This window comes from Clinocottus analis, unplaced genomic scaffold, assembly GCF_023055335.1.
Source record: "Clinocottus analis isolate CAN_PGR_092001 unplaced genomic scaffold, fCliAna1.0.p SCAF_13, whole genome shotgun sequence".
Classification (NCBI taxonomy): domain Eukaryota; kingdom Metazoa; phylum Chordata; class Actinopteri; order Perciformes; family Cottidae; genus Clinocottus; species Clinocottus analis.
In genome coordinates, this window is record NW_027175854.1 from 4553269 (window position 1) to 4577735 (window position 24467).

At 42.3% G+C, this 24467-nt stretch overlaps 1 protein-coding gene across 2 annotated transcripts; it reads left to right on the forward strand.

Annotated features, from left to right (window-relative positions):
* On the forward strand, positions 1-24265 carry rc3h2 (ring finger and CCCH-type domains 2). 2 transcript variants are annotated; one of them, XM_068573672.1, is made up of 20 exons: positions 1-487; positions 7835-8162; positions 8253-8370; positions 8915-9148; positions 11214-11389; positions 12751-12951; positions 13119-13251; positions 13989-14107; positions 14420-14532; positions 14745-15059; positions 15261-15463; positions 15572-15882; positions 15958-16104; positions 17361-17498; positions 18485-18649; positions 18778-19027; positions 19267-19351; positions 19524-19734; positions 19948-20108; positions 20195-24265. In XM_068573672.1, the coding sequence occupies exons 2-20, from the start codon at positions 7932-7934 to the stop codon at positions 20340-20342; spliced, it is 3459 nt and encodes a 1152-aa protein (XP_068429773.1). In that variant the 5' UTR covers positions 1-487; positions 7835-7931; the 3' UTR covers positions 20343-24265. The 2 variants fall into 2 exon arrangements, with proteins under 2 accessions (XP_068429773.1, XP_068429774.1); XM_068573673.1 differs by lacking the exons at positions 1-487; positions 7835-8162; positions 8253-8370; positions 8915-9148 and adding an exon at positions 9871-10012 and having other exon boundaries at positions 18485-18673.
* Positions 24266-24467: the final 202 nt, after the last annotated feature.

Here is a 24467-nt window from a genome sequence, read left to right on the forward strand (position 1 = left end):
CATTAAAATAGTGCCCGTCCAACAATTACGCACAAGCATTTTTAGTGGACCCGTCGCAGGTCGAACGGAACCGCGTGTCGGATGAGCGAGATGCGTACAGCGGCGCAGCGGCTCTGCGCTCGTGCAGCCCCGTCGTGAGTCGGACGAGGCGCAGTTCAGGCACCATCACCGGCGGAGCGATACCGCCATCTCCTCCCAGCCTCGGTTTGTCAGACCGGGAGTGTGTGGCTCGCCGTACCTGCGTGAACGCGTCCGTCATGTACTATCGAGAAGGCGGGCAGAGGATCCAAACTGGACCAGGAGACCTGCCTTTGATGCGCTGAAATGCAGAGCCGGATCGCTCTCGCGGACAGAATTATTTCCCTGGACTGGCTGCTGCGGTTGTTTTGCAACTGATGAAGATTTTTTCTTTTTTTTGTATTATTATTTTTGATGCGCTTCTGTGGATGGATATGTTTATTCTGGTGCTCACGGTGTAGTGAGTGAGGTAAGTGACTTGTCCAGAGGTGCGCGCTACTTTCTCCTGCTCTTTAAATGAAGATGTTGTTTGCGTGCAAAGCCTTTGACATTTCAATGTCAGACTCGCACTGTTTTTTTTTTGGATCGGTGTTATTTGTCGTTTTCTTTTCTTAAAAAATGTGAGATCACGAGCGACAGATTTCAGAAAGGCTATTATTAGAGCTGGAACTATTTGGTCACCAGCTCATCATCAATTCCTGCAACTGGTGCACATGGGATTCTATAAAAAGGCTGGTTCTATTAAAATGATGGGCCCATAGCTCAAAGCCACGCGGGTGCAAAGCAGGCTTTTCTGGAAAGATGTGAGGCAGTCATTGCATGTTGACAAGCAACATGGAATTGATCATGCTGCTGCAATGGTGGAAACTAGTTTATGTTACCCCGAGCGTGCTGATAGGGATTTGCACAAATGTGATATTTATTGATCTATCACTTTTTCTCTCAGAGTGACTCCTGAGCTTTAGCAGAGCTGTTTCCAAGTTCAAATGGTTGCACATTGAACCGTAAATAACTTAACGGTTCAATGTGGCAGCGAGATTAAAAAAGGGGCAGGTAGCAAATGATATCACTTCAGTCTGAAACGCAGCTCTGTGAGTTCAGTGTGCAGCAGCCCGTCACGCCGGAGGTTACTCTATAACCTGCTGATTTGCTACTGGAAGCAACCTGATACTCTAACAATATTATCCAAGGCTGCAACAAACTAAGATTGCTTAACTCTTGGATGCTCCTGTTACTGCAGCCATATCTCTCCCATGCGTAAGAAAGTAGGCCTCTATTTACGTGCTGGATAACACAGCAGCTTGTGAGCTGTATGGTTGCCCTGCCTACACACTGTGATGACAGGCCTAATGAATAAATAATCACACAGACCCACATACCCCCACTGCACACTCAAAAACAAGCCAGCAGACATGCAAACAACTGTAGTATTCCCGTACTGAATAATGGAACAACATATTCTTAGAAAAACTGGCTGCTCTTGCAGCGTCATAACCTTGGGCTGCCACACAAAAAGACAATTCAAAATTATGTGTATGATGATGCCAAAATGTGATATGATTTGTCACTGCAGACTGCATGTGCATTAGCGGTTGGTTACTTCTAGTGTACGGTCTACTGGAGTGTGTTTAGGATGAACGAGCGTCATCAGTGTTAAAGTTGAACTGTCATCATTTACTCGTGGTTACAATTATTGCTTTCACTTTAAAGTCAGTGGGCGCTGCCTCCTACAGAGTTCTTGTGCCTGTAAACAGAATCCGATTACATTTGTTTCACTGTTTGGTCTATAGTAATGCTTTTTCAGACTCAATTTTAAGTTTCCTTAGCGTGCTTGACTTACTAACTATAACAAAAAGTCATAACATGTTTTTTCAGTATATGTTTTCTCACAAATGTGGTGGGTTTGAAGTTTCAGTCTTTCTGTGCAGTAACCACAAAGTTGTTCCCTGAAGGCTGCGTTGAAGGCTCTAATTGAGTTTAACTTATGTAGAGGGGGACGCAAGACATATTTAGGTGGATTTAAAAGGTCATAAACACAAAAAGTGTATCATTCCAAATATTAAAACAGTTTTGTAATACTGAAACTATCTCAGTGTGTGAGGACACATATTTCTCAAACTGACTATATTGCAGTAGTGATTACAGTAGTATTGTTTTTACTTTTTAATTGAGAACTTTTTTTGTGCCGATGTACTTCTTCAGTGATAGTTACTCAGTTATTGAGTTTTTGTGAATATGGCGACATTCAGATTGCAGGCAAAAGTGGCATTAATAGTTTTCCATAAGAAATGACATGGAATTGGATTGTTTTAATTCTCATTGAGGACACTTTCATATGTGGTCCTAAATCAAATACAGGTCTGATTTTTTTTGGAAACAGCAGTATCGGAGTTCTAGCCACATTTACCTCAGTCTATAATCAACATTGTGGCTCATGGGTAGCTGTTCACGGTTCAATCCCTCGTCTCCCCATAGTTCGAAGTGTCCTTGAGCAAGACACTGAACCCCCAGTTGCTCCCCGGGCGCTTCACAGCAGCCCACTGCTCCTAAATTGCTAAGGATTTATTAAATGCGTAGACCAAATTTCATGTAAAATATATAATATGACGAACGTAATAAAGTTTTTAACATTCGTCACAATCCCACGCTTATAGGAATCCCTCTGTAAATACCAACATGGAAGACAGCTTTGATGGAGGGGACGGTGATCACTCTCAGCTGGTCATAAAGTAGTTGTTTTCCACTGCACATCAATTCATAAATGAAACAGTAAACATTGACTTAAGTTGCCTTCCTGTTTACTTTGTGGGACGCCTTTGTTGTTTTTTTTGCACATCAAATATTGGCCACATATAATGTGAACAGCCAAACCAAAAAAGTCGATCTGAGCAGGAAGCCTTGCAGTATGAACAAAGTCAATATTTCATAGATCTTTGTCTCTGCTGGAAACGCCACGCTGGGTTTACTGATCCACTGACATCAAAACAGTTATGTGCACCTTCTTACACACTCTCTCACATGCTTGCACACACACACACACACACACACACACACACACACACACACACACACACACACACACACACACACACAACATAGAATGTTCTAATTCAGGACTCACAGTGACAGTGAGGAGTCCTCATATTACTTCACATTCCTTTTCATAAGGTCCCACTCATGTTCTATGAAGGTGTGTGCGTGTGTGTGTGTGTGTGTGTGTGTGTGTGTGTGTGTGTGTAGTAGAATAGTTCTTGGGAACTACGAGCATGACGTTTGTCCCCCAGATGACGCAGCGCTCGCTCAAGCTAAGGCAGCTCAACTCTTATGGCTGATATACTGCTTGTCGTGCATAAGCTGGTCAAACACTTCCTTGTCTTTATTTGATCGCTGATAATCGAGATTGGCGAGAGAGAGAAGGAGGGGATGGCATGCGACACAGATCCTTATGTCAGAATGTGTCTTTGATCACGAGCGCATGACGAGGCCATAAACTGAAAGGGGTCAGAGCTAATGTATGAGTTTGTCAAACACATCATAACAGCTTAATGAATTACTTCAACCTTAACCTTACCCTCTTGAGGGTGTGCTCCACTTGGATGAGCCTCTTTAAGGCCGGCTGCTGTATTGTGTTTCCTTTTGCTCTCATTTCAGTTGCGTCGCTGTTTTCAAAGTCCCTGTTTCTATGGGAAACAGACTCAAGGTAACGAGCTGCACGCTAACTAGCTGCATGCTAACGACATGCAAATTAAAACTGTGCTATTGTGCACAATAACCGCGTGAAAGGTGTTTCCCTGTAAGGACCGTAGCCTGGATCAGCGTGACTCCACCTGATTTATTTCTATCCAACCTTTCGCTGGCAATGTGAGAACATCAACCTTAGGTTACTCAACAGGAAGTCTCATCACAAATCCAAATATAATTATGACCGTTGAGAACTGCAGATGGGCCAACCTCAGTGTTCTGAAAAACACAAGTCTTTTTCTTTTAGTCTCTCCTCTGCGAGACAGGCCAAGGGAAACTCCAGATGCCCTCCCCCACACAGAGCGAGGACTCACTGTCCCGGATGGTAGCTCGCCAACTGTTGGCTGTAAAGACACAATGCACTTCTCTTCCTCTGCTCGGTAGAGTCTTATGTCTACTGAGCCTTCTTTCAATCATTTTAGCGATAACTTGCTTTGCAAACCACTGTTTGGAAAAACACAAACTGAGTTCACTGGTGGATTTCCTTATTTTTAAATAGGTGAGGGAGGGAAACCCGTTGAGGAAGTTTACTAGTCGCTTTCTGTGACAACATGCCCACAGATTTATTTATGTGGGTTTTATGTGCCTGCACATACATACACAAGAAGTGATCCATTCATGCAAGTAATGGAAGTATTGTGTTCATCATAATAGTCGGGTCTCCATGTATGCATATCAGGAATCTGATTGTGGTGTGAAGGTGCACGTGCACAAGCTTGTATCCAGCCATGTGTCCAGGAATCATTTCTGCACAGAGCAACAAGGCAGACCTGAATTCTGCCAGAGACTGCCAAGGGCTATAAAAAAAAAGGGTGTAGCAGTTGCTCAGAACAGGAACAGGTGGCTGCCAACGTGACTCCAGCCAGTTGCCCCCAGAGTTTTTACACCACTCCCTAATCTCTCCACACAGAGAAAGGGACGTTCATTCAGGCTCACGCTCCAAGACACAACTCCATTCTTACATCGCCTCTAAACTCGCCACTGAAGCCGTTTCTTCACTTGAGCAATAGCCCGTAATCGGTGTTATATTTCGGCTCCTCGCAGAAGGAAAAATGACGCGCGAGGACAGAGCGGAGCTGTCCACGAGGCCAGGGGGGGTTCCTCGAGGACCGTGCTCTGCGCGCTCTGTGGGAGGTGCGTATATTAACTGCCACATAATATGATTTTAATCACATTTAAATGCAGGCTATGTGTGTTTCAAATGAGATACAAAGAAGTTTAAAAAATCAAGATTCAATTTTTCAGCTCTAGAGTCAGATTGGTGTGCAGTTTTTGATGTGAGACATGGGTATGTATCTTATTTGCAAGTGCCTTTAAACGATGAATTTAAGAAATTATGTAAAATCATGAAAATGACCTCAGGGCCCAGGGGGTTATTGTGGCGTACGAGGCGTGCGTGAATCGCACATTTTCACTTTCTCTTTCCATTGGACTGATACATGGCGCCTGTTCACACTGTAACGATGTATTTATTTGGCATAAACGTTGTTTTTCATGCCCAGACAATTCCTACATAACTTTTACAGTCGTGTTTTAACACTCACAAAGAGAGGGAGAGAGAGAGACACACACACACACACACACAAATGTAAAGTTATCTGAGTTGCTTTGTCCTCTATAATCTCCTTTCTTTGTACTTACTCTGTGTGTGTGTGTGTGTGTGTGTGTGTGTGTGTTTGTGTGTGTGCGTGTGTGCGTGCGTGCGTGTGTAATTTTTTCTTCACTGTATCTCTAAACCCATTTGAATAGATTTTTGTTCAGATTATTGTGGCACCTGTTCCATGAGGGTTCACCAGCTGCTATTATGGTGGGCAGTTTGAACAGATGCAACAGACTAACAGCAACAGGTGCTCATGTCTGCATGCGGAGACAGAAGGACTTTGCATAATGGAGACAGAAGGATTTATTTTATGTTTGCATGTAGTTCATGTTAGCTTTTCCTTTTAGTTAATGGGTTGATTCACCAAATAACAGACGGAATAGAAGCGGTTGTAGAACATTTTGTGTTATCCTGCACTATTGTGTGAGAAGAGAAACCATTTGCCTGTATGAAATGTTGTCAAAAGAATGACAAAGTGACTAGAACTGAATCGAGGTACTGCATGAAGGTAGTCGATTTAGATCATATGATGTCAACTTGTGCATATGTGCATTGGTTCTTTCAGTCTGGCTCAATCTTTTACTTTTTACCTCTTCACTTTGTTTCTAAACATCTCTGCAGTCCATAGATTTACCATTTGAAATACAAGAAATCTATTTTTGCAATTCGAAGAGGATCTAAATACCTAAGAAATAGTTTCCCTTACATGTTATAATAGGCTAGCTTTTGGGGGAATCTACAACATTACTGTCAATAAAAGATTGAATCTACAATAAAGAATGGCTTAGGTCCAATAATAGAATGATAAGTTAATTAAAGTAAAATGATTACCTGCAGGAAATAGCTGAGAGCCTGCACTAATAAGAGTAATGATTTGTTTCCCTTTTGATTTTCTAAACAAGCTCTAAATAAGTAATGTCATATATCTTTAGTTTCAGCTTGTTTGAGAATATTTGGCATAAGCAAACACTTTCCCCTACAAACAGTGCCTGAAACCCGACGCTGTTATGATTCATATTTATCAGTCTCGTCCTGCAGATCCTGTCTGTGGGTATCAGTTGTCCAGGAACTGATATGCTTATTCAGTATTATTATGATTCAGCGTGTGAGCTCAGTCTTCATTAGAGAAGAGATGGTTTGTCTCAAACCTAACAAAATAAATGTCCTGATATAAAATGTTTAAGAAAGTATAATTGCTGTTTTGTAAGAGGTTTTTTTTATGTATTAGCGTTCCTGTCTTTCCTGTTTTAGCTGTTATATCAAAATGTTTAGCTGTCTCACTCGTGGGGACTTGGAGCATTACCATTGCTTAGGAAATGCCACATGGGTATAATCCAATATCCCTTAACAAATGTAAGCCATGCTTACATTCACATGCACACACACACACGCTCACAGATGCACACACACTCTCACACATGCCTACTTTCTTTTCTTTCTTTTTTCTTTTGTTGTCTATTTTATGCATTTTTCATTGTATCTTTGTAATTTTTAATATGTTAAGTATTATATAGGTGGAAGCTAAGATGATACTTCAGGACTGGTGTCACTCTCAAATTCATGCTCCGTATTTAATGGTGGACCTTTGTCTTTGAACCAATTGTCACCAGTATTCTTGAATAATATGTTCAGTCTCACAAAGAAAACACCTCTCAAATTGTTTGGCTTACTGTCTTTTAGTTTTATGAATGTATTGTTATGAAATACATTTGGTTTTTCTACATACTTTGATTGTTTAATGAGTGAAATATAGACTTTAATACTGGACACATGGTGTTCACAGCAAGGCCTGTTAATGCAATATGTGTTGAGATTTTGGCAACTCCTTCTTTTAGGTGAGAGTGCTTTTATTGCCCACATTAAATAAATGTACGCCTTTATAGCAAGAGTGGCTGGAGAGAGATCGCGTGTGTACTTAGCTAATTGAGTAGACTTAATTTAATTACATTTATGCCGCTCTTTAATTTGTTGGACACCATGTCTGTTAGCTCTTACAACTTGTATTAATAATATATATGTTCTAATGTAGATCACTTGGCATTACATCAGAGCAAAAGTATTGTTGACAATGTTTCATGGCAAGCAGCGTATTATATATACAAAGTGCATATGCACATAATTACCTCTAAGCGGCCCTGTAACAAAACTACCTTAATATTCTTCATAACTGTGGAAGTTAACGCCTTCTCTACAACACATTCTTCTAGATTTAGTATTTATTATTCACTCCTGTTAAGTGCAAATCCCAGAGTGCAATTGTTTATTTCGCGATGTAGCTACAGTTGATGTGGTGGGTTATCTAAAGGACTTGATTATTTATTGTAAATCCCGAAACAATTAGTCCATTAATGAAGTAATAAACTGTCTGTCGACAAATTAGTAATAAGCATTCCTAGTTGCAGCTCCAGCTCTTGTACACTTTTACAGTTTCCTGTCAACATGTGTCTTTACTAAACCATTTCTGCTTCCTCGTAGTCATCGTCGGCGCTGGCAAGCAGGAGCTGCTTCGGGGCTCGTTGGCATGCATTCCCCCTGAGCTCGGCGACGCCTCCCTTGGTGCTGTGGTGGCAGGATGCCGGTGCAGGCGGCCCAGTGGACAGAGTTTCTGTCCTGTCCTATCTGCTACAATGAGTTTGACAGCAGCGGCCACCAGCCCATCAGCCTGGGCTGCTCCCACACGGTGTGTAAGACCTGCCTCCACAAACTGCACCGCAAGGCCTGCCCCTTCGATCAGACACCAATCAGCACCGATATCGACCTGCTGCCGGTCAACTGTGCCCTGCTGCAGCTGGTCGGCGCTCAGGTGAGTCGGGAAGGCAGAAGGCGTGATTGAGTGAAAGCTTTAAGTGTGTCTGTGTCTTGTGTGTGTGTGCTCATGATGTGTGTCTCTTAGGTTCCAGATGTGCAACAGGTGAGCCTGAGCAGCGCTGCAGAAGTTGAGAACTACGAGGTGTGCAAGGTGTGCGTAGAAGAGCTGGCTCTCTACCTAAAACCTATCAGCGGAGCAAAAGGTTTGACGTGCATGTCTGTTTTTGAGTTTTTGATGGTACATTTTTCTTGAGTTTTGAATCTGTGGACAACCGTGGAAGAGAATGAAGCTCTTCATACTAAATGTGCGTGGGCTGCCGTTGAGCTGCCTGTGCAACTTGGCATTCATGCTTCTCACACTTCACATAACGCCTGAAAGCTGCACTTTTATGGCACTGAGGGAAAATGCATCTCTTCGAGACAAGAAAGATTGACCACCCTGAAAAGACCAGCAGTTTCTGCTGGTTTATTCAGCCAATTCTTGGTGACGATGCCGTGTCAGCATTCCCCCCTTTTCGGTTGGACTTGAACAATTCACACTCCTAAAGACGCACAAAACATTGGTTAGAGATTAGATGCACAGTAAACCTTCAAGGCTCATCTTTCCATGAAGACGCTTGTTTACCCACTTACATAGTGGATTGTAAAATACTTTACCAGAGTTGAATTAAGACAAAATCTATGAAATACACAAAGCCTGCAAAAACGAAAGTAAATGTTCCATACTCTTTTGTCACTTTTTTGCAGGCGCGGCGACTCTGAGTCCAAGCGTGCTCAGTCGGCCAATGCAGAGGAAGCTGGTGACCTTGGTGAACTGCCAACTGGTGGAGGAAGAGGGCCGCGTGCGGGCGGTGCGGGCGGGCCGGTCGCTGGGGGAACGAACCGTAACCGAGCTCATCTTGCAGCACCAGAACCCTCAGCAGCTCTCAGCCAACCTGTGGGCAGCTGTGAGGGCACGGGGCTGCCAGTTCCTGGGACCCGGTAGGTGTGATGAATGGCATACCACACACACACATATCTGTGATATCAACGTTGTGCTCCAAGGCACAAACACAGCGATGTATGAGGCAATCTATGCACGTGATTTCCAACACATTTGTATGTATTTTTAGACAGATTCCACATGTCTTTGTTTTGTAGATCTGAGGGAGACTGGCGCTAGTTAAGTAAGTTTAAGACCAACGAAGTGCCATCTTGACCTTATTGCTTGTTATTTTAGCAGTTTGACGCATTTAAAGGAATTGGTTGCCTTGCAGCTGAAGAGCCTTATTCAACAGTATCTCAGTTTCTTCTTATTTAAACTTATTAGTTTTCAAGAAAAGTCAGAAGAAAAGTCTACATCTGATTTACAACGACTCAGGGCTCTTAAGTTTTGAAGACAGGCAAGCATGACATATATATCCCCCTGGGGCCGTTGCGGTGAGGGGGGGGTAGACAGAGAGAGAGAGAGAGAGAGAGAGAGAGAGAGAGAGAGAGAGAGAGAGAGAGAGAGAGAGAGAGAGAGAGAGAGAGAGAACGCGCTGCCGGACGGCTCCAGTCCCGCCTGTCATTACATCTTACCCAGATACAAAACATACAAAAGATACGTTTTTCTGATTGGCTGTAGCCCATTTCTTTTTTTTGATTGGCTGATGAGTGGCTCCAAACGGGTGGGGGAGGGGAGGGTCAGCGCGCGACCAGGTCATGTTTGCGCGCTTTTCAGCGTGAGAAATACGATGTGTGGCGGGAGGGCGTGCGTGACAGTCACGCTCAATGCGTAACACTTCAGGGCCCAGACGAGTTCTTAAACCGCAGATTTGTTTATAGCTGTGCTATTATGAATCCCATTGTCCTCAGAAATTTAAGGTATGTGCCAGTTGACTCTACTTCATAAGTGAGCACCCTGTTAATCCCCGTAACAGGCATGTGACCACACGGAAAATGAAAGGAGAAATTGAGCATAAAGTTAAAAATCTAAGCTAATCTAATCTTATATCTAAATTAAGTTACCCAGGAGCTCTGTTGACATAGACTTAGCTAACGTTAGCTACAGCTTGATGAATTGAGTCATTGAACACAGCAGGAGAGAACGCGACGTTAGCCAGCTAGCTAACGCTCCGGTGGAAAGTTATTAGCTAACAGTTCCGTTAATGAGGAGGAAGATTCTGGTGAGGGGACTGAGGGGCCGATCACACAGGACGAGACTTTTTAAAGCGCAGCCGCTTAAAAAACTCCTTGACAAAAACCGGGCGTTTTTTCCAAAAACTCGCCGGGCGTTTTTTAATTTTTTTTTTTTTTTAAGGAGAGTAGCTACGGCGAATACCTATCCGCGGATTGTGTCTGGATCACGAGAGCTTTCAGTTGAGTTGTGCTTTCGGCTGAGCAGGAGAGTCGTGTTTCCATCTAGAATCAACTGTAAATATTCAATACTCCCAATTAAATATCCACGCTCCCTCCTTATTGCACTCTGTTTCATATTTAGCATCACATGTTTGTTGTTAAACGTTTAACGAGATGCATGGGAGGCTGTCACTCACTCAGTGTTGAAGTTAGTGTGGTTTTTATTTATTTAAAACAATTTAAAAGCACCATAATGCTTTGAAAAAATATATAAATAATTATTAATATTAAAAATGTATAAAAATATGATTGTAAATTAAAATGATATCAGAAAATAACAAATAACATCTAAACACTCAAATGCTCCTAAGTGTGTGTAGATTCTGTTACCCAAGAGCAAATCCCACATAAGAGAACTCTCTAATATGGCACAGTGTGTGCAGAAGTTACCTTGTGAATTGTCTATTCAGATTGCCTCCTCAAACTGACTGCTGGTGCTGGTACCCGGTGTCCTGTGATGATTACTCATAGGGCAGATTCTGACTGGGAAACTGTTTCTCACCATGATAACAGAACGAGTGAAAGTCTGAGGACACCTGGCTCCAAGAACCTCTTCGTGTTCGAAATAGATTTGTTTGTTTCATTTGTCAATTAAAACATGCATTGTGTTCTTCCATAACCCCTCCATTATCCCCCTCTCCCACTCTCTCTATCACTATCTCATCAGCTATGCAGGAAGATGCTCTGAAGCTAGTTTTACTGGCTCTGGAGGACGGCTCAGCTTTGTCCAGGAAGGTGTTGGTTTTGTTCGTGGTCCAAAAGCTCGAGGCTCGGTTCCCCCAGGCGTCCAAAACCAGCATAGGACACGTGGTGCAGCTTCTCTACAGGGCCTCCTGCTTCAAGGTGCACGCAACATGAATGAGCATAAACACACATCAAACACATCAATATGCACATACGAGGTCATGTGAGCAAGCTGCACTAATAAACACTTTATCTGAAAAAGTTATTTGAATGTAATCTATGTCAAACTGAACAAAACAACCTCAGTTTGCTGATGTCCCAAGAACCCAAGACATAACAATTGACCTGATTAAAAGAATGGTATTTAAATAGACCACCACGTATTCCTTTACCGCAGAGATAGTGCTCCAAATGGATCCCTTTCTGTATGTCAGCAGTTGTAAAAGTGTTTTACAAAACTGGGATCCTGTCAGTTTTGGGATACATGTTTTACTTAATACATCTAAATAAGATAAACAAAGACATTGAAAACCTTTTCAACTGCAGGTTAAGCACGAACTTAACATGAGTCTGTCTGACATAGGTATTATAACTGCCTAAATGGGTTGCCCATACTATTAATATATTATATTGGATAAAAGTCATATCTATAATGTGGATACGACCGTCTGTGCGTGTGTGTATTTCTGTACCTGCTATCTGATGACAGACATTGCTGGTCGGGCAGAAATGCCAGCGATCTGCTCCTGATGGAACAGCAGTCTATATTTGCCCTTGTTGCCCCGCCTTGCAAGACAGCGACAGACAGCTCAGAAATGCAGAGAAAGATGGATGAGAGTGCAGGGACAGTGACAAAGCAGACAGAGGATGGACAGCAGTCATGAAATCTGATTCTTTTGGTTGTAATTTTGGTTGCTTGATGTGTGTGTGTTGGTGTCTTATGATGAATACTCATAGGGCAGATTCTGAACTGGGGGAAATCCCTTTGTCTGATCTGAATTTAAATTTATGAGTCTGAAGACACCACACACAGGCAAACTTGCATACATTGGTTTACATGTCACTTTTTTATTGGAAAATTGCAAATATGACCCTTTGGCCTTTCATATAAAAATACAGTCTTATTTTAAAGGAATATGTAACTCTGTAATTGAATTATTTCTAGCTACTCCGGTTTCACCTGAAACGCTGGAATTAAATACACACTGAAGGCAAAATAGAAACAAATTATGCAGCATTTATGAAAGGTATATTTAACTATACACTCTAAGATAACACTCAGCGTTTCAGTCGATACACACAAACATGAATAATACTTGGATAATCATTTCTTAAATAGCATTACAGATAAATAAATACAATTTCATGCCAGCTGAAATCCCAAAATATACATTTATCAGTCTTTACTGATAACTTTCTTGAATGATATTAACAAGGAGTGAAGTTTCATTTAAGAGGGAAGATGCCTTCCTCGTCTTGGTTCTCCCTCTTTCTTATTCTCTCCCTCCATCATCTGCCAGGTCACCAAGCGGGATGAAGACTCCTCACTGATGCAGCTAAAGGAAGAGTTTCGAACGTATGAGGCTCTCCGGAGAGAACATGATGCTCAGATCGTCCACATTGCCATGGAGGCGGGCCTACGAATTTCACCCGAGCAGTGGTCTTCTCTGCTGTACGGAGACCTGGTCCACAAGTCACATATGCAGTCTATTATTGACAAGGTACCAGTGTCATGCATATACTCATCATTAGTAACAGGCACACCACATTATTTTTGAATGTTCACGGTAGGCATAACAAGCCTCTGGAGAACAGAAGCACAGGACAAATTCATCTATTCTTCATTTTCTTTTGAAGAGTCACACTCCTCTTCTGTCTTCTGCTCCAGTTGCAGTCTCCAGAGTCATTTGCAAAGAGCGTTCAGGAGCTGACGATCGTTCTGCAGAGGACAGGAGACCCCGCCAACCTCACAAGCCTTAGACCACATCTAGAGCTACTCTCCAACATAGACCACAACCCAGGTGCGTCGGTTTGTTTCCCGGTATTCATCTCCATGAATGCCAATGAGTCTGAATGATTCACACTTGTCCTGGGCTTGTCCTGTTCCACAAAGATTAATGAGATTAAAAAGTGAAGCAATTAGGCAAGCTGTGGCTCTTCCATACCAAAATGCAATTAAAAAGCTCAAAAGAGAAGATTAAAACTACTGATTGATCCTGTGTGTTGAATATTTATTAATCAAAGCACAACAACGGTTAGAAATATTATGGCACTCGGAAATATATTTTGTATTGTGGAGTCTTGGCTTAACTTCAATTCACTCGGATGCATAGCCATGACAATGGGTCATGTGACCCCTCTGGTAACATTTTAAATGTGTCCAGCACTTTGGTTCATGACCAAATACATGCAAAACTCAAGGCATTTCCATCAGTGTCAGCTAATGTTGGCATGCTAACATGCTAAACCAGGCTCATGAAGACAGTAAACATGACACCTCAACATCAGCATGTTGTCGTGAGCATGTTGCCATAATGTTAGCGTTTAGCTCAAAGCACTGTGATTACCTACAGCCTCCCAGATCTGGGAGCATGGCTGTAGACTCTCCTCATCTAAAAAGTATGTCAGCTAGAGAGTTTTACTCTATAATCTCAATTATGTCAAATCGCTGCTGTTCGCTGCTACCTGAGCCTTTTTGAGACTTTGTATAGTCACAAGTCTCTCTTCTGAACAGCCTGTGTTGTCAATCTGTTTGCAGATGCCCCGGCACCATCATGGGAGGAGCTGGAAAGTGTGATGCTGGCTGTGAAGTTGGTGGTTCATGGACTCGTGGAATTCATACAGAACTTCAGCAAGAAGAGCCATGACGCTCCGCAGGTACACTCATGCCATAGGAAGAGATTGTAAAGGTTATATGAATTAAAATAGACAATAGAACAATGCAATAAATTAGATGAGCATATTAGAAAATAAAATGTAAAAAGTGACTGATCACACATGATACGTTTAAGCTCTGGATATCTGTAAATGTTTTTTTTTAATGTTCGCTTTGGAGGCCAACATAAACACAGGTGTTTTCCATCAGGAATGTACCACAAATGCTGTTTATAAAAGATTGTCGTCTTTTATCCAAAATGTAGACGCATTGGTTTTATTTTTAAATGTGCATTGCATCTGTGCATTTCGCAGCCTCAGGCTAACAGCAAGTACAAGACCAGCATGTGTCGAGACCTTCGTCAGCAAGGAGGCTGTCCGAGAGGAACCAACTGTACATTTGCACACACACAGGATGAGCTCGAGAAGTGAGTCCTGTTCCTCCACAGCCTTCTCCAAACCCACCTTTTTCATTAGACTTGATTTATTTAATCGTGTATTTATTTACGAGAGGATTTACAAGCGGTACTCAGCGCAAATATCCAATCACAACATGTTTATTTAGATGATTTCCTCCGAGCAACACATAACCTATCCTCATAGTACTGAATTTCATTGCTGTCTCGTCTTCTCTTCACAGATTTAGACTGAGAAACAAGAAGAGCAGCAGCGTGGGCCGAACATTCCCGTTAGCACCTGGGGTTATGGGTAAAACCTTCACCATGGAGGGCAGCATCCACACAGACGTGTCTACAGACATGGGGCAGGGCCTCAAAGGCACAGGGGAGAGCTCAGACTCCCTGACAGAGGGAGTGTCCAGCCTGACTCACCCCCAACTCATCCCCAGAGGGGCTGACATGATGGAGGAAATGAATAGAGTGCTGCCAAATGTGTCCAATGCGGCTAACGGATCCAACGGGCTGTCTATCCGAAACACATCAGGGTCAACTGAACAGTAGGATTATTCCTCCACTTATTGACTGATGCCTGCATGCCTTCTATTTTTGAGCTTTTTACCACGTGACTAGCCTAATATTTATTCCAGTTCACTATTTTCGTGGAGTCAGAGTTGCCAAAATGAATATCACCAAAATGAGTACCACCAACTCATTCATATTTTCCTTCTTTCTCTTCCCGTTGTCGTTCTCCCCACCAGGAAACCAATCTCACCTCCCAGGACTCCAGTCAACCACTCCTCAACGTCATCTCCTTTGACAACAGTTGGGCGGGGTGATGTGGGTGCTCCTCTGCCCAAACATGGTCAGTTCATGCTGCGTGCACCACATCCTTCTCAGGCATCAGAGCTGTACTATCAGGAGCCCCACTCTGTATATGACACGCCCCATTATCAACAAGCATGTGAGTCAATCGTTAAATTAAAGCTTCTATTTAAAAAAAATACTTCTTGGCAAAGAGCAAAATGAATGTGCTCTTCTCTCCGTCTTCTTTCCCTGTCCTCGGCTGCAGGTTCGTACTACCAATCTACTCTTCATCCTCCTCACAAGCCCTGCATGGCTCGCTTCCTTCGATCCTCCAACGTCCCAGAATCCTCTCTGCCGCCCTCCATTGGCCCTCCGCCGTCTTCCTACCCTAGTGACCCTCAAGCGTCGCACCCACCTTCCTCCTCTTCTTCGGGGTACCCCCCACACCCGCCTAGAGATCGCATGGGAGCTCCTGCCTTCCATCACCACCCGGGGCAGCATCAATATGGGCCTCTGGCTCCTGCTCATGGTGTCTATGCTCCCCTCTATGACAGCAGGAGAGTCTGGAGGCCTCAGGTGAGCCGTCTGTTTACAATCTGGTCATTTCATTTTTCTGTGACTTGTGGTATTGATGATTATTATCATCAACAGCTGTACCACAGAGAGGACGCCAGGAGTAATTCACTGCCTCCAGAGGTGCTGCATTCCTCGGTCTACCAGCCTCCACTCAGGGAGAGATTCAACTCTCTAGACAGTAACTACTGCTCTGGAGCTGAACACCATGCAGGCCTACACAGGGTAGGCGAAATAACGTGCATCTTATAGCCGTAAGGGAATACTCTCCTCTGATTGGCGGAAGGGATTTATTTTTAGATGACAGCATACCTCTGACGTAACTCCTGCATCACAAACTGTACTAACTGGCTGTTACTTGGCTCCAGTGCCTCCCACTTGTGTGAGCGGCGGTAATTCCAAGGTGCATCGTAGCAGTTCAAGCATTAGATCTATTTCAAGGGTATAATCCATTGAATAACAGTGTATTTTAATTAATGATAAGTGGGCATAGTATAAGATAGATAATCCACATTGAGCCATGCAATAATTAAAGGATAATGCTCACTATATTACATTTTTTTTCTGTCTGTTTTTCTTTTCACAATGTCATGAACCATCTCTTATGTAGCTTCCAGTGAAAATAATTCTGTATTAATCGACGTTTGTCTGTCTGTCATTGAACAGTTTTATTGCTGAGTTCTTTTCAGCAATGTTTCCTTTCCTTTGCTCCTCATTTTACACCCACATATCATCTCACCTCTACCTTCCCTGCCAGCAACAGAGCTGCAGTTTGTAGCTTCAACCTCCTCTGTAGTCCTCCCACTTCTCACCCAAATATGTTTCTGCCTCCCCCACTCTCGTCTCTTCATCTCTCACCATCATATAGCATTACCAGTATGACTGTAGCTCTACAGTATATTTCAGCAACAATGCTGTCTGGCCATCTGCGATAGAGATTATTAATACAGAGCACAGTCTCCGAGATATCATTTTGTTATAAGGTAAATTGAGATTTTTGCAGCAAGGATTTGAAGAAAATGTTCTCAGTTGTGCAGGAAGAAACATACATTTTTTGATAGCAACACCTATACAATTACACCTGCAATTACAATATTCAGTATCCTGGTGGAAAGAGCCTTTAATTTTACAAGCTTATACAAAACCACTAATAACTGCAAGAGTGGTTTTAGTTTCTTTGAATAAACAACATCAATAGGGTCTAAATCAAAAGGGCACTTTAGAAGCATTGTCATTTTTATTGGAGAGCTGTTGTACAGCTGTTTTTATTGTTTTCACCCCCACATCTCCAGAGCAAATAGAGGAAAATTGATTATAAATCTGATTCAACTCAAAAACATAAAGTTTTTTGTAGTTATGAGTTGTCAATCTTGGCTTAAACTAAACTGGTAATTAGGATGTTTAAAAATACGATTATGTTTCTAAGTATCACCTCTCTTTTCTCTTCCTCACTCTTTCTGTCTTGCCAAACGCTCCCTCAGGATTATGGCCGTGTTCCTCTCGGCTACGAGGATCTGTTCAGAAGGAAGCAGGAGCAGTGGGCTCACCATCACCATCATCACAACACCAACAGGCCCTCCCAGTCGTCCCCCATCTTCACCATCGATTTTGCAACTGAGGTAGCAAGCAAATAAGAGACACAACATGTGTTCACTCGCAAACACACAGAGCCTAGTTCAGGGTGTTTATGGGCATGACAATTACAATTAAAATGCCACCGTGACCAGCTTGTTAATAGTTTGACTGCAGCCACCTGAGAAATAAATGACTTGTGTGATTCAATGTTTTTAAAATATGTAGGATTAAATTCCAATCCCCAAAGCCCGCGCCTCAGCTGTGCCCAATGCTATTTTAGTGGGGGAAGTTGCTTAGCAACTGTGGAGGGAGATATCATAGCAATGCACAATTGTGGCGTATGTGCATGTGTGGGTGTGTGTGTGTGAGAGAGATGGAGAAAGCGAGAGGAGAGACTTTAACACGCAGTGACTCAGGCTTTCGGCGGAGTAAAGCATTGTTGAACAGCATGTCAAATAGTGCTGATTAAAGATGCCACAAGGACTTTTAAGTGATTGTGCATTAATCTAAATTAAATGTGTATGTCTCTACGTAACAAGACCAGGTGCACTATTTCTGTGTAAGGATATCCAGTGCTTGCCACAAGGATGGCAGCAAACTGGCACCAGGTCAGCAATGCCAGTGAGAGAATTCATTCAAATTTGTGAGCACCTAAGGCTGGTGTGAGGTGTGTAAGCCCGCTCAAAAATTACAACTTATGTTTAATATTCATTTCACATAACACCTCTGGCCAATTTAGAGACTATTTTCACCTAATCTGGACTGTGAGAGAAAATTGCAGCCCCTGGTAGAACCCCATGTAGAAAGCTGGTGAAGGTGACAGAGTTTACTGCTTATTATTATGGTATTTAATATTATTATGTTATTATTATATACATTATAAAGCCTTAACTGCTTCTGGGCCTCTCTCTTTCGACTGCTTCTGGGCCTCTCACTTTCTGTCTCTTTAAAACAAATGCTCGCAGTATGAGTTATGTTTACAAATGCATTTCCCACCATCATTTTTTAAACCCCTCTCTCTGTCTTTCAGCATGTGGAGAGCGGTGGCGGCCAGTGTATGGGGTGCAGATTCAGAGGCGAGGAAAGTTTAACACACTACTCTCCGTGGTCCTGTGGAACCATCGGCCCCTGTCTCAGCCCTTTTGAGCCCGAAACGCTGGCGCACACCTCGACTCACTCCTGCTCAGAGCACTCGGTGAGACTCTTCCCACATCCACAAGTAGGCGCAGACACGCATCTGAGGACAAATCATTTTTTCCATTTCAATATCTCCGCAACACTGTATGGGTGTGTTCGAACGACGTCCATGTTTTTCTCATGCAGGAGTTGGACGGTAACGGTGGTGGTGGCGTCAGTGGCAGCGGTGGTGGCGTCGGAAAGCGATGGCTCCATTCGTTGGATCATTACCGCCGCTTGAAAGACGAGGACCCGATCATTCCTTTTAGTGAGGGCCCCATTATCTCCAAGTGGGGTGCCATATCGAGGGCGTCTCGCACAGGCTACCACACCACCGACCCTATCCAAGCCACGGCCTGCCAGGGCAATGCCAATACCACACCCATCAACTTTAAAGGTGAGGAGGGATAGGAGTCTTTTATTATTCATATATCACCACTACGTTTTTTAATTTATTTAATTGCGTTTTTCTTGAATTTCTTTCTGTCTCTGAATTTGTTGGATATTTCCCATTAATGTAATGCAGCTGTGTACTGTGAAGGCCCTTTTGTAAACTGTTTTTAATTTACAGATGCATGAAATATGATCATATTAAATGTATTGTATTGAGTTCTTTCTTTCTTTTTTCTCTCAAAGATTACAACCACCACTTGGATCACAGCGACTACAGGTGGAGCTCCAGAGGATCCGACTCCTCCAGTCACTCCAGTTTCCTAGAGAGGTACGACACGTTCACACTCAGTTCTCTTTTTTTTTCAAAAATCTTCGTGTCCAGGCCATTAATGCACGATGCAAATATATATTATATTTGACCATTATATGTATTTTCTACTGATGCCAAGGGTGTTGTTAAAAAAATAGAAAGCAATTGTCTGTGTTTGTTTGTGTTTTAGTGAGCAGCTTTGCGCATCAGCACTTCACTGCCGTCGAACTTCGATAAGCAGTGGAGAGAAAATCGTGTCTGACCTGCAAGCCCTCCAGACCGCCGCCTACAGCCGGGATCTGGGCCGGGCCGAAAGCGAACCGGACCCGGGACGAGACATCGAGCTCGAACTGTGCGCTCTTGACTTGGAGGATTCAGACCACCAGGAGATCAAGTCTCAGGTTAGTAGAATTAAGTAAATCACACCAGTGTTGGATCTTGAACAGTAAAAACACATAGACACCAAAGTCTGTGATATGACTTGACTATTTCTGAAGAGATGTTTTGATGCTTGGAGTTTTATCTTAGAACAGTTGGAACTTTTTGATTTGAGAGATTTCTACATTAAAGCAGCCTCTTAATCATCTTTCTTTTTGATCAACTTTGCCTCTCAGGAGGCTTTAGACATGGCCACCTCATCTCAGGATGCTTGCCACCTGCTCCCACAGCTCTGCTCCTCTCCCCTCCTCTCCTCTCCTGTGGAGGAGCATCAACACACAGAGGGTCCTTTGATGGAAAAGATGGACGCTCACCTGCTGAAAAAGATGGCCTTCAGGTGATTTAACTCGGTCAGAGTCATCTTTAATTGGCTTTGATTCCTTGATTCCTTTATTCCATTGTCTCTCTCGTTTTCTTTTCCAGGAAGTCTCTGTCTCCTGGAGGGTTGGTCTCAGGAGGTCTTGGCGTTGGCAGGCTTGTGCTGCGTACTGGATCTCCGCGACTCGGGGACAATTCGACCCGGGCTTGTCCGGAAACGCCCGGGACAGAGATGCTGCTGAATGGAAGCTAAGGGGACAGAAAGTCAGACTCTCACCTGCGTTAACTTAGAGCTGAGTTGCTTGCCCACACCAGACTCTGGTTTAGGGGAATACCATTTAATTCCAGCCTTCATAAATGTCAATCATATGCCTAAATAAAACTAGACAGATATGGGTCAACAGGTCGTAAAGGGGCAAGAGGAAACACAGTGACATGTCTCCCAAGTGGGGATTTTCACCAATGTACAGCTCCACACAGATTTGAGTGATTCATTGTCTCACCCAATCAAACACATGACCTGTTTGCCCGAACAGTAGTTACTGACATGACAACCTAGTGGTGAGGTTCACACATCATCTAGTTTGTTGTCATTCAACACAGCTCACAGCAAGAGCTTAGTCAGTAGGTGTCACTTTTCATGTCACGTTTTAAGGTTTACTTCATAATTATTTTTTACTCATTTTCTTTAGTTATTCTTTCGTGGATTGACAGCCGAGACTAAAATCCCAACATACCAAATTCTGTCTTTTTCCCCCAATACTGGGTATGTAATTGCTCTCGAGCTGCTGTTTACACTAGGGCAGGTGATGGTGAAGAGAGACTTAGCTATCCAAAGCTACATTCAACAAAACAATTACTTTTTGAATACCTAACAATTATTTTTCATGTCTCGCTATCTCATTACATGTTACATGTTAATGTCCTCCCCCAGCGACATGCACACAATTTAGTATATGGCCTTTGCTGTATTATTACAGAAACATTTTCACAAGTAAATTAAGAGATAGCTGTTATGATACGAAGAAGAAACGGGCAAGGCAATCGCAACATCTTAGAAACATAGACACTGCAGAAAACAAAGGTCTTTACTATGCTGACACTCAAACAAGTGTTCTCTTTTACGAGTCATATGTCGGTCTCTGAATTCCTTCGACTGTCATGAAATCACAAAACCCCATTGGCAAAGTCATAAACTGAATATGTTCATGATCACTTGAGGTCAGGAGGGATGACAACAAAGCTAAGATGTGTGTATTCTTTTTTTGTCCATGCCCTACTAGCTTTATTGTATTCTTGGGTGACAACTACTGCATAACTAAAGAATCACTTACAGAAATTGTATGTTCCGCTGCAGCTGGAGCTAATTTAGTAGATTTCTACACAAGCCACTTAACCTACAATCAATCTTTAAAAAAAAGAAAAGTTTTATCTTTGTGTGCCTGTCGTGGTTCTTGCATTTAATCCTCGCTAGGACCCGTCTCACCGGTCTCTCTCTCACACACACAGTGCTGTCATTCACACACAGTAGACACAAACATGCAAGACAGTGGCCTTCCTCTTCTTTGTGTTATACAGACCTACACCTTGAACTCTTGCAATTGCTTTTGTCCATGCCCACCGACAGCCTCCTGTCCTGTTTCAGCGGCGTTATCTTTCATGTAAACCTGATCTCAGAAACTGGAAATCACATTTTTTGTATGCTTGTGACATCGTCTGTGCTTTCCAGTCTGGTCACCTCTACGTACAATGTCAACAATATTCAGAGGTCGTGCATGATGGTTCAAGCTGAAGCCTACAAAAGTGAAGGACACCTCTTCTTGTGTTTCGTCGCGCTGTCTTTATTCAACTTTTTGAAAATGTTTGGTTTCTTTTATTTGATGCATTGCTAACTTCCGTGAAGTTGTATGTTGGGGTATTTTGTATCAGGATCTTTGTTACTCTTGTTTTGTTTGCTACAAAATTGATTGCCTTGTCTTATGTCACTTCGTTGTCTAGTTCGCTGTAATTTTGTGCAGTATGGGGGATTTCCATACAGCCCAGCTTGGCTTCACTTCCTTTTATACATATGAGGCATTCTGTCATATGTGGCTTTGTCTTAATGACTTTAATAAATAACGTGAAAACATTAACTCATTTTGAATACACAGGATTTAAAGTCTTGAGTTTGTTTACACCCTATTCTGAATCTTATGAGATTTGTGTAGAATGAGAAGAGGATGGCTGACTTATATATGAATCTTTACAGCTTCCTTCGTCCTTTCCTCTCACCTAAGCTACTGTACCTTTTCCCAAAATTATCCTCTCATACAGACACTACCTTAAATCCCATTTTAGAGGATGGCAAAACGGCTGTACAAGTTAAACATTTATTTAATCTGAATAAACAATGAAATAATAGACTGGTAACCTCTTTAGGGTTTTTCCCTTCCACCCAGGTAGACAAAGTGATTGAATAATTCAATGTAATAGTAATAATTTTGTGAGGTTGGTTTCTGAAGTGAGAAAGAAAAAGCTGGAACAGGGATTTTACTGCTCCAAGACATGAAATTCGCTCTGCTACCTACTGTCGCTCTGCATCTGTTTACAACTTCAACTTTGAAGTCACGTAACGTTAAGTGCCATGTTGTCCACAGTACAGTATAATCAATCCCTAAAGTCGTCCTCCAGCTTTTCATATTCCTCAACTGTAAACTGTGTGAGGAAGGAAAAGCTCAGTCAAGTTGGGAAGTGGGATTCTTCTGATGCAGTTCTGCTTTGTTCCACTAGAGGAGGCTAGATACTTGTCCGTCTGAATCGCTCAGGGAAGACTTAAGTTGCTACTTTTTCTATATTCCTCACTTAAATATTTTGTGCAAGTATTTACCTGAATTTGACTTGGTGAAAACCCTTTCACCTACAGCATAAAGGGATTATATTGTTTGCCAATGTTTACTTTGCCAGTGTTTTCTTTTGCCTCTCAGTATCAATATTGGCTTTGCGATTCCTGTTTCCATGGGAAAGGGCTGGGCACTACTGTATGTAAAAGCAGTATTGTGAGTATTGAACTAACGTCAAAGTGATACTCCCTGTTCCCTATCAAGTGTCTATCTATAGAGCACTTCTGTGGTGGCCAATTGCACTGCACTGATTCCTACCCCATCACTGCCAGCGGGTGCACTCGCCCACCCCCAACTTTCGTTCACCCCATCCTCCCTGCATCTTGCGTCATGCATGCGATATAGTCCCTCTTGTGATGGCGGAGGAGTATTGATGATTCTGTAGTTGTGATACAACACCCAGCGCTGTAAGAGTTCTGCACATGCCCACTGTGTGGCCACGTCAAGTGCTGAAGTTTGCTTGCAGCATTTTACCTGTTTGTTCATGAAAATTAATTCTTGTTTGATAGAGATTATATTATTATTACGACTATTATTGTTATTACCACATTGGGTTGTTGTTGTGGTATTTTTCCTCCTCGGTATAGTCTAAGACAGCTTCTTTGTTTTGAAATTGAGAATTTGCTGAAACTGTTTGAATTTTTTATTAGACAAGAAAGTTATTCATTATTCTATATTATATGGGAAAAGGCCTGTTTGTTGATTGTGAAACATATGATAAACTGATGTTTTCTGACTATTCATGTCTGTATTAGACATTTTATTTGCAAATCTATTGTTCGATTGAAATGTAAATGAATTATTAAGAGATGGTACACATCTGTCATTGGATACAGTCTGGCACCATCATTAGATGGACTTATAATAGACGCTCATTTATACAACCTGTGATTACCAGATATATTTAAATGTTGAAGTCATTGGGGCAGTTTTGTAAAATTTCAGAATGAGGAAAATAAATTCCTTAAGAGACACCATACCTAAAATGTCCACATAATGAATAATACTGTTACGTATTCCATTTATTTCCTTGGAAATATCACATTGTGAAAGGTTTCCCTTTTACTGTCTTTACGGTAATGCAAGACTGGAGTACGGCAAACCTATGATGATAATGATTTATGTGCTATTGATGGATTGTTTGACTGACTGACTGAATTTTCTGGCTCGTTCATCTCTATTACAATGTTTTACAGGCAGCTTGGCCGAGCAGCATTATGCGTCTGTGTTGCACTGAGAGATGGAATTTTGAAAAGGCACTTAAAATTGCATGCCACAATAAACCAACAGCAAATTATGTTTCTTTGTGATTCCTGTCATAATTTGTGAACGTCGTATTATGACAGGAGACTTTGGACAATTGAGACCTTAAGACAGTTTTTAAGAATAGAGGTTCTCTTAAGAATAAGTAGATTTTAATGTTGTCTTCTCAACTTGCTGTTGATGGGGCAGATTATTTCAATATACAACCGACTTACATATAAGGAATATGTTTTTTT

Bases quoted from the DNA above. Each gene is read 5' to 3' on its own strand.
- rc3h2 (XM_068573672.1), top strand. From the start codon at position 7,932: ATGCCGGTGCAGGCGGCCCAGTGGACAGAGTTTCTGTCCTGTCCTATC. The intron at 8,163-8,252 runs GTGAGTCGGGAA...TGTGTCTCTTAG, and splicing joins TGCAGCTGGTCGGCGCTCAG to GTTCCAGATGTGCAACAGGT. The intron at 17,499-18,484 runs GTAGCAAGCAAA...TCTGTCTTTCAG, and splicing joins CCATCGATTTTGCAACTGAG to CATGTGGAGAGCGGTGGCGG.